The sequence below is a fragment of the Tupaia chinensis genome, unplaced genomic scaffold, assembly GCF_000334495.1.
Source record: "Tupaia chinensis unplaced genomic scaffold, TupChi_1.0 Scaffold140874_1, whole genome shotgun sequence".
Taxonomy (NCBI): domain Eukaryota; kingdom Metazoa; phylum Chordata; class Mammalia; order Scandentia; family Tupaiidae; genus Tupaia; species Tupaia belangeri.
Window position 1 is genome coordinate 1,396,457 of NW_006200742.1, and position 12,058 is coordinate 1,408,514.

Here is a 12,058-nt window from a genome sequence, read left to right on the forward strand (position 1 = left end):
TAGGGAAATGATAAACAGAGAAGAATATAATTCTGAGGAGTAAAAAGAATTATTTTTAACCAGTATTTATTGAGCATACATCACATGTGAGTTAGTATCAGACCCTCTGCTGGATGTATAACACATCATTTCTCTTCATTGAAAGATATCTAACAGGTAAGTGAGGTTAATGATGAATATAAGTATAAGCATTACTTAGAAGTACAAAGGGAAGAGGATTCCTTTGTTGGGGAAAGATCAGGAAAAGAGTTGTACCATTTGGCAATATTCATAAAAGTAGTTTGGAACCAGCGAATCCCTCCGCCCATACTAAATTACAGGGAGAATCAAGAAAACCAAGAGCATTTTAATGTCCATTTTCAGCGCTCAGTGTTAGTATAGAGAGAGTAATGCAATAAAGTGAACCCAAAGTTCAGGTCATCAGCCAAGTAAGAAATAGTAAGCTGGTACTTCAGGTGAAGACAGAGCATTTCCGGAAGGGAGCAGGCACTGGAGGAGAGCTCAGGTGGTCTGGCTCAGTGAGAATTCTGCAGAGCCAAGGGACGATGTTAGGGTGCCAGTTTGGCTGGGTTGGGGATGCCTGATGAAGTATGGGCATCTTTGAGAACTCCTGGAAGAAGGTGAGAAACAAAGAAAAGAGATACAAATCTCAGAGAGACCCCCAAACCAAAATTTGCCTAGTCTGAAAGTAAGTTTAACATTGAATATTTTAATACAGGAATTTTTTTTTTCTTATCAACAATGCTAGGAGATTTTGTCTTCTCTGTTCTTTCAGATGGAAAATGTATGATAACTACTATACTTTCTAAGACTCCTATGTGTTGTTGTGTAAGACATTCTTGCTACAACCTTTTCTGTAAGAGCAATATATTGTAGTAGACAGTCATCTTCTGGAAGGGATTAGCAAATAGATCTGTGCTACTTTGATTTCACCTTTTAAGTATTTGACATGTGCATTTAGGTGGACTTACCACCACTTTCTGACAAGTTTCCAAAGTTTAAAAGCTAATAGATAGTAACTAAATTGTGCACTTTTAAAAAGATTTTAAAAACAAGAATACCTAATTTTTAATTCAAGAAGATAAAATGCTACCAAAATCTCAATATCGACTTGCCCTTTTAAATAAAACTCAGTAGAATATAAAGACTTTTATTCTAACAATTGTTATAATATATAGTGAATGGTACAAACAGACCTCTTCTTATTAAAAGCCAAATAAAACAATTGTGTGTTCCTTTAAGAATGCCAGTAAATGGTCAGACTAATACATTTATTTCCAAATGAGCCACGGAAATGAGCAAAGTTCTGCGATTCTGCCTCTGTGATACTTGTGAATCGTCCTCATTATTAAGACTCTCTTTACCCTCCCTATCAACATGCACATGTAGACAAATTCAGATCTCAAAAATTATAGAGCAAGAAGAAATTTCTCCACACAAAGCAGAAGCTCATAAATCAGGGCAGCAATGGGAACTCCTGCTATTTTAATGCATTTATAGTAATAACATCTTCTAAATGTAATTTAAAAATGCAATCTTCAGCTTCTTAAATTAGTGTTCAGCATGGTTTCAGACAGCACCTATGGATTATACTCAACTAATCAGGAGAGCGACAGCTGTTTGCACGAATAATTATCATCTGGTAAAAAAAAATCACAATTGAGTCAAACGTCTGAAATGTTATTGTTAAACATTCCATCAAGTTAAAGGGAATGAAATAAAGATGATGTACTGTAAAGTACAGGGGAAGCTGCAGGTGTGGCTCAGGCCTTAGGTGGCCCGGAATAAAGGACATTGCTTTGACTACAAACTCACCTTCTCGTAATGAAAATTTATGTTTCAAATAACTTTGTACACCTGGTTCGCCTGTTCCATAGACTATCCATTTAGGTCCCCTAAAGAGTTAATTCATGCCAGGGGTAAGCTATTCTGTCTTACATAATGACCTCTAAATTATCTATGCTAAGACAAATGGAGTCAGGTATAGGTAATAATTCAAAGTGGTAAACAGCAGCATGCATTTCTTTGAGCTTTGGGAAGCTTTGCATGATTTATTGCACTTGCTGAACTTACCTTTCTAATGAAGTTGTGCTAAAATGGATATTAAAAAGAGGTAAGAATCCCTGAGCACAGTAGAAGCACAAAGTGGAAGATGACTATGATTAGAAAAATTCTCGGTGTTAGGAAAAAGCAGATCCAAATTCAAAATTTCCCCTGTGGACCCCTATAACATGAATATCCAGTTGGTGGGTAATTAGACTTAACTAAACAGTCATAGGTTATTTGACCTATTTCTAATAACTGTATTCAAACTTAATTCATAATAAGAAGATTGAGGTTGCTTCTATTTTCTGGCTAGATAATGCCCTGTTCAGTTTATAAAACACTACCAGAAAATGAGATCATGCATAAACCTGTAACTGCCACCATCGGAAGTTTTTCTAATGATGATAACGATCGATTCACTTTATTGGCAAACATGTAACCATTTAAAGTGAGGTTCTTATATGGGAAAGCTGAGATACATGGATTTACTACTAATGATTATGTGGTCACTTACATTTTCACAAAATATCTAATTTCCACCCAAAATCAATAAGGAATTTTGAAAGCCTTGTACTAATCTCCTTTAATTATCATAATAAAAAGAATGTGGCTGCTTGATCTGTTTTAAATGACTCTCAGGAACAATCAGATGCTTTTCACAGGAGTTGAAAGAGAAGATGGACGAGCTCCTGCCCTTGATCCCTGTGCTGGAACAGTACAAAACAGATGCCAAGTTAATCACCCAGTTCAAGGAGGAAATCCGAAATCTGTCTGCAGTCCTCACCGGCATTCAGGAAGAAATCGGGGCCTATGACTATGAGGAACTACATCAGAGGGTGCTTAGCTTGGAAACCAGACTTCGTGACTGCATGAAAAAGCTAAGTGAGTAGAACAATTCATTTGTCTAAGTTGTGTCATTTAGTAGTGTCAATGTGAACCACATTCTTACACTTTGCCTATAGTTGTAAGTTACCTAATTATAGGAAAACCTGGGCAATAGAGTCTGATTCTTGGTGCCTATATTTGTTTTGAATTTATACAAATCTTAGTATTGCATCCATGGGTTCATTATCCAGTTGAAGTCATAATAGGACTAGGCTGCAGCTTGAATAAAAAGTAAACAGTGGCCCCAAACTGAATAAGGAGGAGTGCCGGTGTATTTAGGAACAGTATGTTACTTGTTGACATGATGTGGCGTGATAGGGAGGGCAACTCAATAACCACAGAAAAATGTTCTGTCAAGTAAAGAAAAACTTTTCTGAAATACAAAATAAACTTGGAAAAGGAGTTAAATATTTGAAAAAGATGAGTACTCAATTTATAGTAAAGGAATTTCCCTGAATAAAATGTAAACATTTGAAATAGAATTTGGATGAATTATAAGAACTTTTAACATATTATTTAGTTTATCATTGACTTATTTATTGAAAGAGAGAGAGAGAGGTTCCCTTGGCAGGGTCTTGCCATACCGTGATCCTCCCCCAGGCCTTCTAACCAGCCAGACTCAAAGATGCATCAAGCTGTGTGTGTCCCAGGCGACATGGGAGCCACACTTGAGTCTCCTGTGCAACACTGACATCATGCCGCAACACCCCACAGTGTGTGCTGGACTGTCTGGGCCAAACACTTTACAGACTATTTAACAAATGTGATTCAAAGGGTTAAAAGAGAACCGAAAGACAAAATGCTGCATTCAGTTTCAACAGCCTCAAAACAAGGGGGGGATTGCTAGGTCAGAAGCTCTCTTACAGTCCTCCCGAGATTTCCACGAGAATTTATTCAAAGAAATCAAGTAAACTGAAGTCCAGTCACATGGACAAGAATCCTCAGCTCCTAGTCCTCATTGGCAGTACCCACACGTTTTCATCTGTAACTGGGCTCCTAATAATTAACTATGGAGACGCCATGACTCTGACTCTTGCTTCTCTCCAACCTAATGTCCACATTATTGCCAAAAGGATTTTCTGAGGAATAAATCTGAAATTATGTTGCTCCTGTTTAAAATCTCTGATAGATTCCATGGCTGTCAGGCCCTTCCTGTATCCCCCTCTCATCTCCATCAGTTTTAGGTTTGCCATTTCTCCTCACACTTGCTAGTCCCAGTCATGTGTGCCCCACGCTCTCTTACCAAGGGGCCATTACAAGATGCTGTTTATTCCTGGCTCTTGAAGCTCTCTTTTCTCTAGGTACCTTTTCTCCATCAATGTAAGTTGACCTGCCGTGTGGAACAAGCTACTATTCATTCTTCAGGTCTCAGTTTAAATGTTATATCTTGCAAAAACTCTTCATTGTCCTCCCAAACTAGCCTCTGTGTTCCTGTTAAGCACTCCCAAACCTTATTATTCTACTAATGATTGAATGTTTTATATTTTATTATCATTTAATGTGTAACTAAATGTCTCTTGCTAGACTTTTGTTCCATGAGGACAAGAACAAGTCAATCATGTTCACTCTACACATGTGTCTCCCAATACCTAGAACACTGCCTGGCAAAGAAAAGTCACTCAATAAATATTTACTGAATAAATTAATTTCATAAGAAATTGTAGGAATCAGGACCAGCAGTTGTAATGGCTATGTTGCTGGACTTCCACGTAGTCTACCGGGATTCGAGTCCCGGATCCAGAGGCTTAAACTCATGCTGGGTGCATGTGTGTGTGCCCAAGATCCCAAGAGGAGAATGGAGGGGAAGGGATTGTGGTGTGGCCATCCCCCCTGGGAATAATTTCTCACTTTCTGTCTCTGTCTCTGTCCTTCTGGTGAGCACAAGCACCCTATAGCAAAAACCTCTCCCCCCCCAAAAAAAAAACAATTATAGGATAATTTCTAAACTTTCAACTGATTATTAGCTATTTCAAATAGCAAGGGATAGTATGTTTTACTTTTAGCCACATGATGACATGGATGTGGTTGAAACTAAACAGAAGTTAGTTATTTGACATAGCACTTAAATGCCTCTTTTATATGCTCTGCTTTTATAATTTGAGTTGTACAATTTATGGTTTATATACAGTAGATAAACATTATAAACATAAAGAAATTATGTTGTTTTATTCTATTCTTTTTTTAGTCAAGAAATATGTTTAGTTAATACACATATTATTACAGTTTGCCAAATGATGCATCCACCAAATAAGATAAGAAGAAAATCTGAAAGCAAGTATTACTTTGTGTTCTTAGTAACCAAATTACTTAGGGTAGGTCACAAAAACACATCCGATGCATATTTTATCAGTTCAGAAAATATCTGGTTACAGATTTTCTGTAAATTACTGTATATAGGACAGATCCACGTAGGTTTTGACTTGCTTTAGAAGAACAGAAGATGCCTATGTAGTACAGAAGATCCATTCCAGACATTAAGAACCTTTGGCTTGTTTTATTTTTCTAATCCACAAGTGATTTCCCACACACAATCTTCTCCAATACTGAAAATATCATTTGGGACTAAGAGAACTATTTTAAGTGGACACAGATTCATCTTTTTCATTCTTACTGAACCATGGATAGTAATTTTATGGTATCTGTAGACCTTAGAACTTGATCTGTGATGTACATATTTTTATTAATTTTCTTTCATGAACCAGAGGTTAGAAAGAATGTGACTATCAAATAAACTGAATTAATTAATTCATATTAATTTTTATTGAACTAATCTAAAACATAAAGTTTGGCAACCAATATAATACAAATATAAAATAGACATAAAATTGGCATTTAATTTTCCTATTTAATAAGATGGTTGTTATTTGATTTAATTGAGGTAACCCTATAAAATTGTCAAACTAGTTCTCATATTCCATTTGTTCCTAGATTTTCAGCTCCTTATTCATTTAGTAGAGAGGCCGGTACCATAAATAATTAATTTAATTCTTCTATGCCTTTCTATGCCTTTTCTATGTTTTTTGACTCAAGAACTGGGCAATTTTGGCCATCCGCCCCCCCCCCCAGGGTCACATCAATTAGCCGCTTATCTCTTGAGCAGAGAAGATATTTATGACCTGAACCACAACCCTTTATTGCAATGTAGAAAACATGTCCAGGCAGAGACATGCAGTCCTAATACAGTGAATAAGTTACATGGTCCTTGAAAAGATAAATAGAACGTCATATTTTTCGTTAAAAAATAATAACTCCAATTGAAAGAGAGTGTCTGATAAAACACATACCTATACAAACATACACACAGAAACACACATATATATGGAGGCATCAAAAATTTGTGGAAAGATAGATTAAAGTGCAAGTTTATTTTGGTGGAAAAAATTTAAATCTATGCAATTTATTTTTTATAATATGCATTTTCCATGAACTTTTAAAATGCACTTCTGTATTTGTATGTGTGTAAATATTAATGTGTTGTGTATATGCACACTGAGGAAAAAAATCAAACGTATCACTTTTTTTAGAGAATTATTTAATTTTCTTTATTATTATTATTATTATTTCTTTAATTTGACCAGAGAGGCAAAGAGAGGGAGAGAGAGAGAAAGAGAGAGTGAGGAGGAGAGAGAAAGCAAGCCACCAGGCCTGGCACTCTAACCATGGTCTGCCATGTGGGAATCCAGTGCCTGCCTCAACCACCATGACACCTGCCAGCCCCTCAAACATATCATTTTGAGCATGGCAATACATTATAGTTTGATTAACTCTTGACTTCCTAGTTACATTTCCTGGAAATTTGTACAAACTAGATCAATTAACCTCTAAGAACTCTTTTAACTCCATGCCTAGTATTAGCTCACAAGTAAGCACCTGAATATCAAAATACCAGAACTCGTGGATTTGGTGGGGTGGGGTGGAGACATTACTAGTCAACATCAGGACACTAACAGAGTAGAGAAAAATTATATCAGGGATTTTATATTAAAAAGATTTTAAAATCCAGTCCCTTTGCTGCTCAGACCTAGAGTGGAACATTGGATAAATATACTGTTAGCAATATAGTAATAAGAGAAGAAGACCTGGCCAGCCACGCGAGCACAGTTATAATGCAATAGTCCACAATGTTAAGGCCGTATGGAGAGTCCTGGATCTGTGTGCCAGGTTTCCTGTGCGCAGCAGATTTGTGCTCTTTTGCCAGTGATCCTGGCTGGGTGAGTCTGAGGCTGAGGCAGGAAGTGGGTCATAGTGTGGAGACCCTGTGTAAAGTGGTGACTCTCACTCTGTCTCTATCTCAGAAGAAATAAACGAAAGGACAAGAAGGCTCATTCACCAATGTTATCTTTACTCTTCACAGAAGCCTCTCAACGTGACCAATTAACAGAGGGTAGAGAAGGATTGGGAAAAGAAAATAAAATTGTGATAAAAATGAATGCCTTTCCCCTCACTTTTTCAGAGGCTTTTCTTTGAAATAAAATGTCACAGAACATATGGGGGGTTTTCTTTGAAATAAAATGTCACAGAACATATCTTATGAATTTTAAGGTACTATAAAACAGAGTAGCCTTATTGCTCATATGATCTAACTTACTCCCAAGGAACTTAGTAAATAAGGCCCCAGAGAATAACAAGTCATAGAGACTACACGGGCACTATTGAGCTTATTCCTTCTACAGATTTAGAGGTTTGGAGAAAATAAAAATTAGAAAAATGCTTCCACAAAAATGTACTGTAGTGCCCTGAAAAAGGTACAGTGATGGTCTTTCCCAAGTACTTAATTTTATCCTATGAAAGACTGAATAAAGTTCCATTTCCTTAATTAAATTGTATCACATTCCAAGACATGCAGAATATAATAATATGCATATGAAAATCTGAATGAAAAAGCATGGTTAAAGCTTTTTACACACCCCCAAGATCACCACAGATATTTAATGCAGATTATAATCAGATTTTGCAGTTTTGCAGTCCTCTGGGCCTTCATCCCCTCTCATTAGTTCTATTTTAGGCCAATGGTTTGGTGCCATCTAGTGAGGCACTGCTTGCATCTTTCTACTAATACGAATAGTTGGAGACTTCATGTTTGACAGACGTAATCATTCGCATGAGACAGTTGAGGTCACAAGTGAAGAGACTTGGGTGATGTCTTTTCCTGTGTTTATGCCAAATTTATTTTTGAAACCAAATTACCTCTGTAGCAATTGTCTTATTTGCACATTCGTCAAATATTTATTGACTCCCTAATATGTGCCAGCACTTCACTAGGTATTTGTGGATTCAAACATGAAAGGAGACTGTCTCTTTCTGCGGTCAAGAAGCTTACATATTAGTGGGGACAACAAGCACATGAGTAGAAAACTCCAGCAATACGGAGATCCTATGGCTGACAGGCACTCTGCCAGCAGTTCAACATGCACGAGCTCTAATTTATGCAGGAACTCCAAGTTAGGCATTAGTGTTGGCAGTTGAACAAAAATAGATGCTCAGAAAGTTTGACTTGCCAAAGACACATGTGGGCGGCAGTAACAACACTCAAGTCCTGAGTTCAAAGACAGATTTCTTCTGCACACATGGTGTCTTTTGTGGAGCTCATACAAGAAGAGAGAAATTTGCTAGATACCTCAGTAAGTCTAATGAATAAACTCCCATTCATCCAATGGTTGGGCAAAAGTCAGAGTGTTTCTTAATTCTTTCCTAAACCTCACTCCACTCATTCCATCACTGCACCTTTTGTCCACCTCGCTGATCTCTCACAATCACCTCTCTCCTACATCCTCACTTCCCCTTCCCTAAACCAGAGCTTGCTTCATCATTTTTCAGTTGGATTATTGCAAAGACTTCCTAACCACTTGCATTCACTGAAATCATTTCCTCTTGGTCACACTTCAGTATTTACCTTAATCTTTCCCAAAGATTAAGTCAAATGTAGTCATGTCATATCTGTGTTTAAGTGAGAGAGAGAGAAATTTTGCTATAGGGTAGCTCTCTCTAGAGAGACAGAAAGCAAGAAATCACACACACACCCCTTCAGGAGGGGTGACCACACTGCAATCCCTTCTCCATTCTCCTCTTGGGATTTATAGGCACACATATCTAGGACTCAAACTGTGGTTGACTACATGGGAATCTAGCAACGTAACCACTTCTCGATCTACTGGTCTTATAAGTGGTTTACCTTTAAAACTAGGTTCAAACACCTTTGCATGGTTTCTCTTGATGAAATGGATTTAGCTTGATTCTTTGGCCGCTTTCCGTCAAGTTCTCACCATGCACTCACTCTAAGCTTTAGCCATCTAATGTTCAGCCACTCAACCATGCATGCTTTTATCACTTCCTGCACATTGAATTGCTCTTCCTTTTCATGGATGCTTTTCCTCTTACCTTACTCATGAGCTCTAACAATTTTTCATTTTATATACTAGACAGCTATTCTTCTGGGAGCCTTCTCTGATTCCAATGTGGTTTGAATCCCCTGGCATGATCATCACAACTCCTTTCCTAACTCGCTCATGTCACTTAGTATATTAATATATTTTATAGAAAATGCCCATTTGCTTATTTTTCTTTTCTTTTTTTTTTTGTTTACCACTTACATAGACATTGTCCCTGTTCAGAGAGGTCAGGGACTGTTCATGTCTTATAATTGTATTCCCAGAGCCTATTACAGTATCATTAAACATAGCAGGCAAAACTTAGCTTCAGGCCAGCCTGAGTCCTGGTGATTAAGGCAGTTGGATTACACATGGTCAACTGTGCAGTTCAAGTCCTGGTCCCAATGGCTTGAGAAACATGCTGGGAGTGTGTACATAACTCAGATCCCAAAAGGAGGGATAAATGGAGAAGAGGGGATTATAGTGTGTCCGTCCTTCATAAGGAATGTTTTTTTCTCACTCTCCGTTTCTCTCCTGTGTCTCTGTCTCTCTACAGCAAGCACATGCACCCTCTGGCATTTTTTTAAAAAGTGTTTGTCGAGTATTTAAGAGCAAATCTTATTATTAAAATAAAAAACGTAATTGCTTTCAGGAAATTTATATGTATGTCAGATGTAAAACATATTTATATTTTTTCATAAAACCAAAAAGCTTTTGGGAAAAAAAGACAACAAAAGCTTAGCCTTTTTCACCTGTTCTTTCATTGCCATCTGTTCTTTCTTCAATAGCAGAGCAGTATTTCCTTCCAAAACACCTGATGTTTTGCTCTACTTAACACTTAAAGCTAGAGACACTGAAAATTTCAGTGAAGCAGGAATTCCCAGAAAAGACAAAATCATGCACCTGAGGTAGAGAGAAATGAGATTTCACTCTGAAACATAGCAGGGGAAATTGACAAAATATTCCCTCAAATTAAGTTAAAGAGATCATCAAATAGTCATTCACCAGGCCAGTAGGTGATAATGGTGGTTAAGGTATGAAATCACATATGATCACCAAGTATGTGGTTTAAGTCCTAGACTCAATGGCTTAAAAAAACAATATTTAAAATAATAATAATAATAATAACGCTAAAAAATAAAGATAATTCACCAAGGACAGTCCTAATTTCACCAAAATTCATAAAACAGAATGATCATTTCTACGTGGCCATGTACTTGATGACTCATCCTTCTAGAACTGTAGAAACCCTAGTTATTTTAGGGCAACTGGTAAATGTTTGGGTAACTACTAAATCTCAGTATACATTAATGTATTATTAATCTCTCAGCTGCAGTAGCATGTTCTGGGTTGAAGCTCCTACTGGGTAGGCTGAGGACATAAAGGCATCTCAGGTGCAATTCCCAGCTCACCCTAAAAGCCAGGCACAATCATACAACCCTGTAGTCTCAGTTACTTACGAAGCTGAGGTAGGCAGATGTAATGCAATTAAGATTTTGTCTTAAAAAAGTAAGAGTTTTTGAGACCAGCAGATGGTGTAATGGTTATGTCGCTGGACTCCCATGTAGTCCACTGCTGTTTCAGACTCGTGGCTTAAAACTCATTCCGGGTGCGTGTGCTTGCATTGCCCAAAATCCCAAGAGGAGAACAGAAGACAAGGGATTGAGGTGTGGCTATCCCCCCGGGGGGTGATTTCTTGCTTTCTGTCTCCCTATCTCTCCAGCAAGTGCATGTGACCTATAACAAAAACCTCTCTGAAAAAAAAAAAAAAAAAAAAATTTTTTTTGTTTTGTTTTTCATTTTGTTCTTAAGTTTTTCTACAGGGCATATGTGTTTACTAGAGAGAGAGACAGAAAAAGAGAGAGGGAAAGTGAGAAATCACCCTCCATGGGAAACAGCCACATGGCAATCCCTCCTCCTCCATTCTCTTCTTGGGATTTTGAGCATGCACACACACGCCCAGCATGATTGTCAAGCCTCCAGGTCTGGGACGCAAACCACACAGTCAGCCATATGGGATCCAGCCCCCTTAACCTCCACACCACCTGTTGGCCCCCTTAATACATTTTAAAGAGTATAACACCTGTATTTCCAGAGGCAAGCATGAATTGTCAAATTATTTGGAATTTAACAACACATTTCACTTTAGTTGTTAAATAGCCTTCTCCGTAAAGAGATGTTCATAATTTAAACTTGACTGTGGAAAAGGTAAAAGGAAGAGTTGAAGAAAAAATTTGTAATGATTAAAAGAGGAAAGTTCTGCTAATTTTAGCAACTAGAGGTTATTTAGACGCGTTCATATTATTCTCGATCTCCTTTGCCAGACACCCACTGGCAACCCGTTTTGGTGGTTTGTTCAGGGAGCACTTTCTATGTCCATTCTTATTCCCATCTTCCCCTCAGCAGTATAACTAACTGGTAAGACTAGACATGCAAATAAAAGCTTAAACAGTAAAGTTTTTACTACCAAATGCATGATAGAAAAAAACTTACGTTAAGTGGCCTAAATAGATAAAGTTTAATGATTAAGTTGTAGCTACTTCTTACCACATGAAATCTCCAAAGGCCTAAGTAAAAAGAATCTACATTCTATCCATAAACATATTCTGTTTAATTTACTTCTATGGCCATGGCCTTAGGCTACAAATCTAGAAGGTTTGAGTCCAGGATGTTACAAAGCACAATTATATATTAAAGAAAACACAAAAGACAGGGCAGATGGTTTTTATGCTTCATTGATTCAAACATCTGATCTTCCT

The 12,058-nt window shown here is 37.4% G+C and overlaps 1 protein-coding gene across 1 annotated transcript in view; it reads left to right on the plus strand.

Moving 5' to 3' along the window:
* Positions 1–12,058, plus strand: part of OLFM3 (olfactomedin 3) — a 48,568-nt gene that overhangs the window by 21,323 nt on the left and 15,187 nt on the right. Inside the window, exons 5-6 of the mRNA XM_006162843.3 lie at positions 2,709–2,928; positions 5,155–5,243. Coding sequence (XP_006162905.1) covers positions 2,709–2,928; positions 5,155–5,243 — 309 coding nt within the window. The remainder of the gene's footprint in view (positions 1–2,708; positions 2,929–5,154; positions 5,244–12,058) is intronic.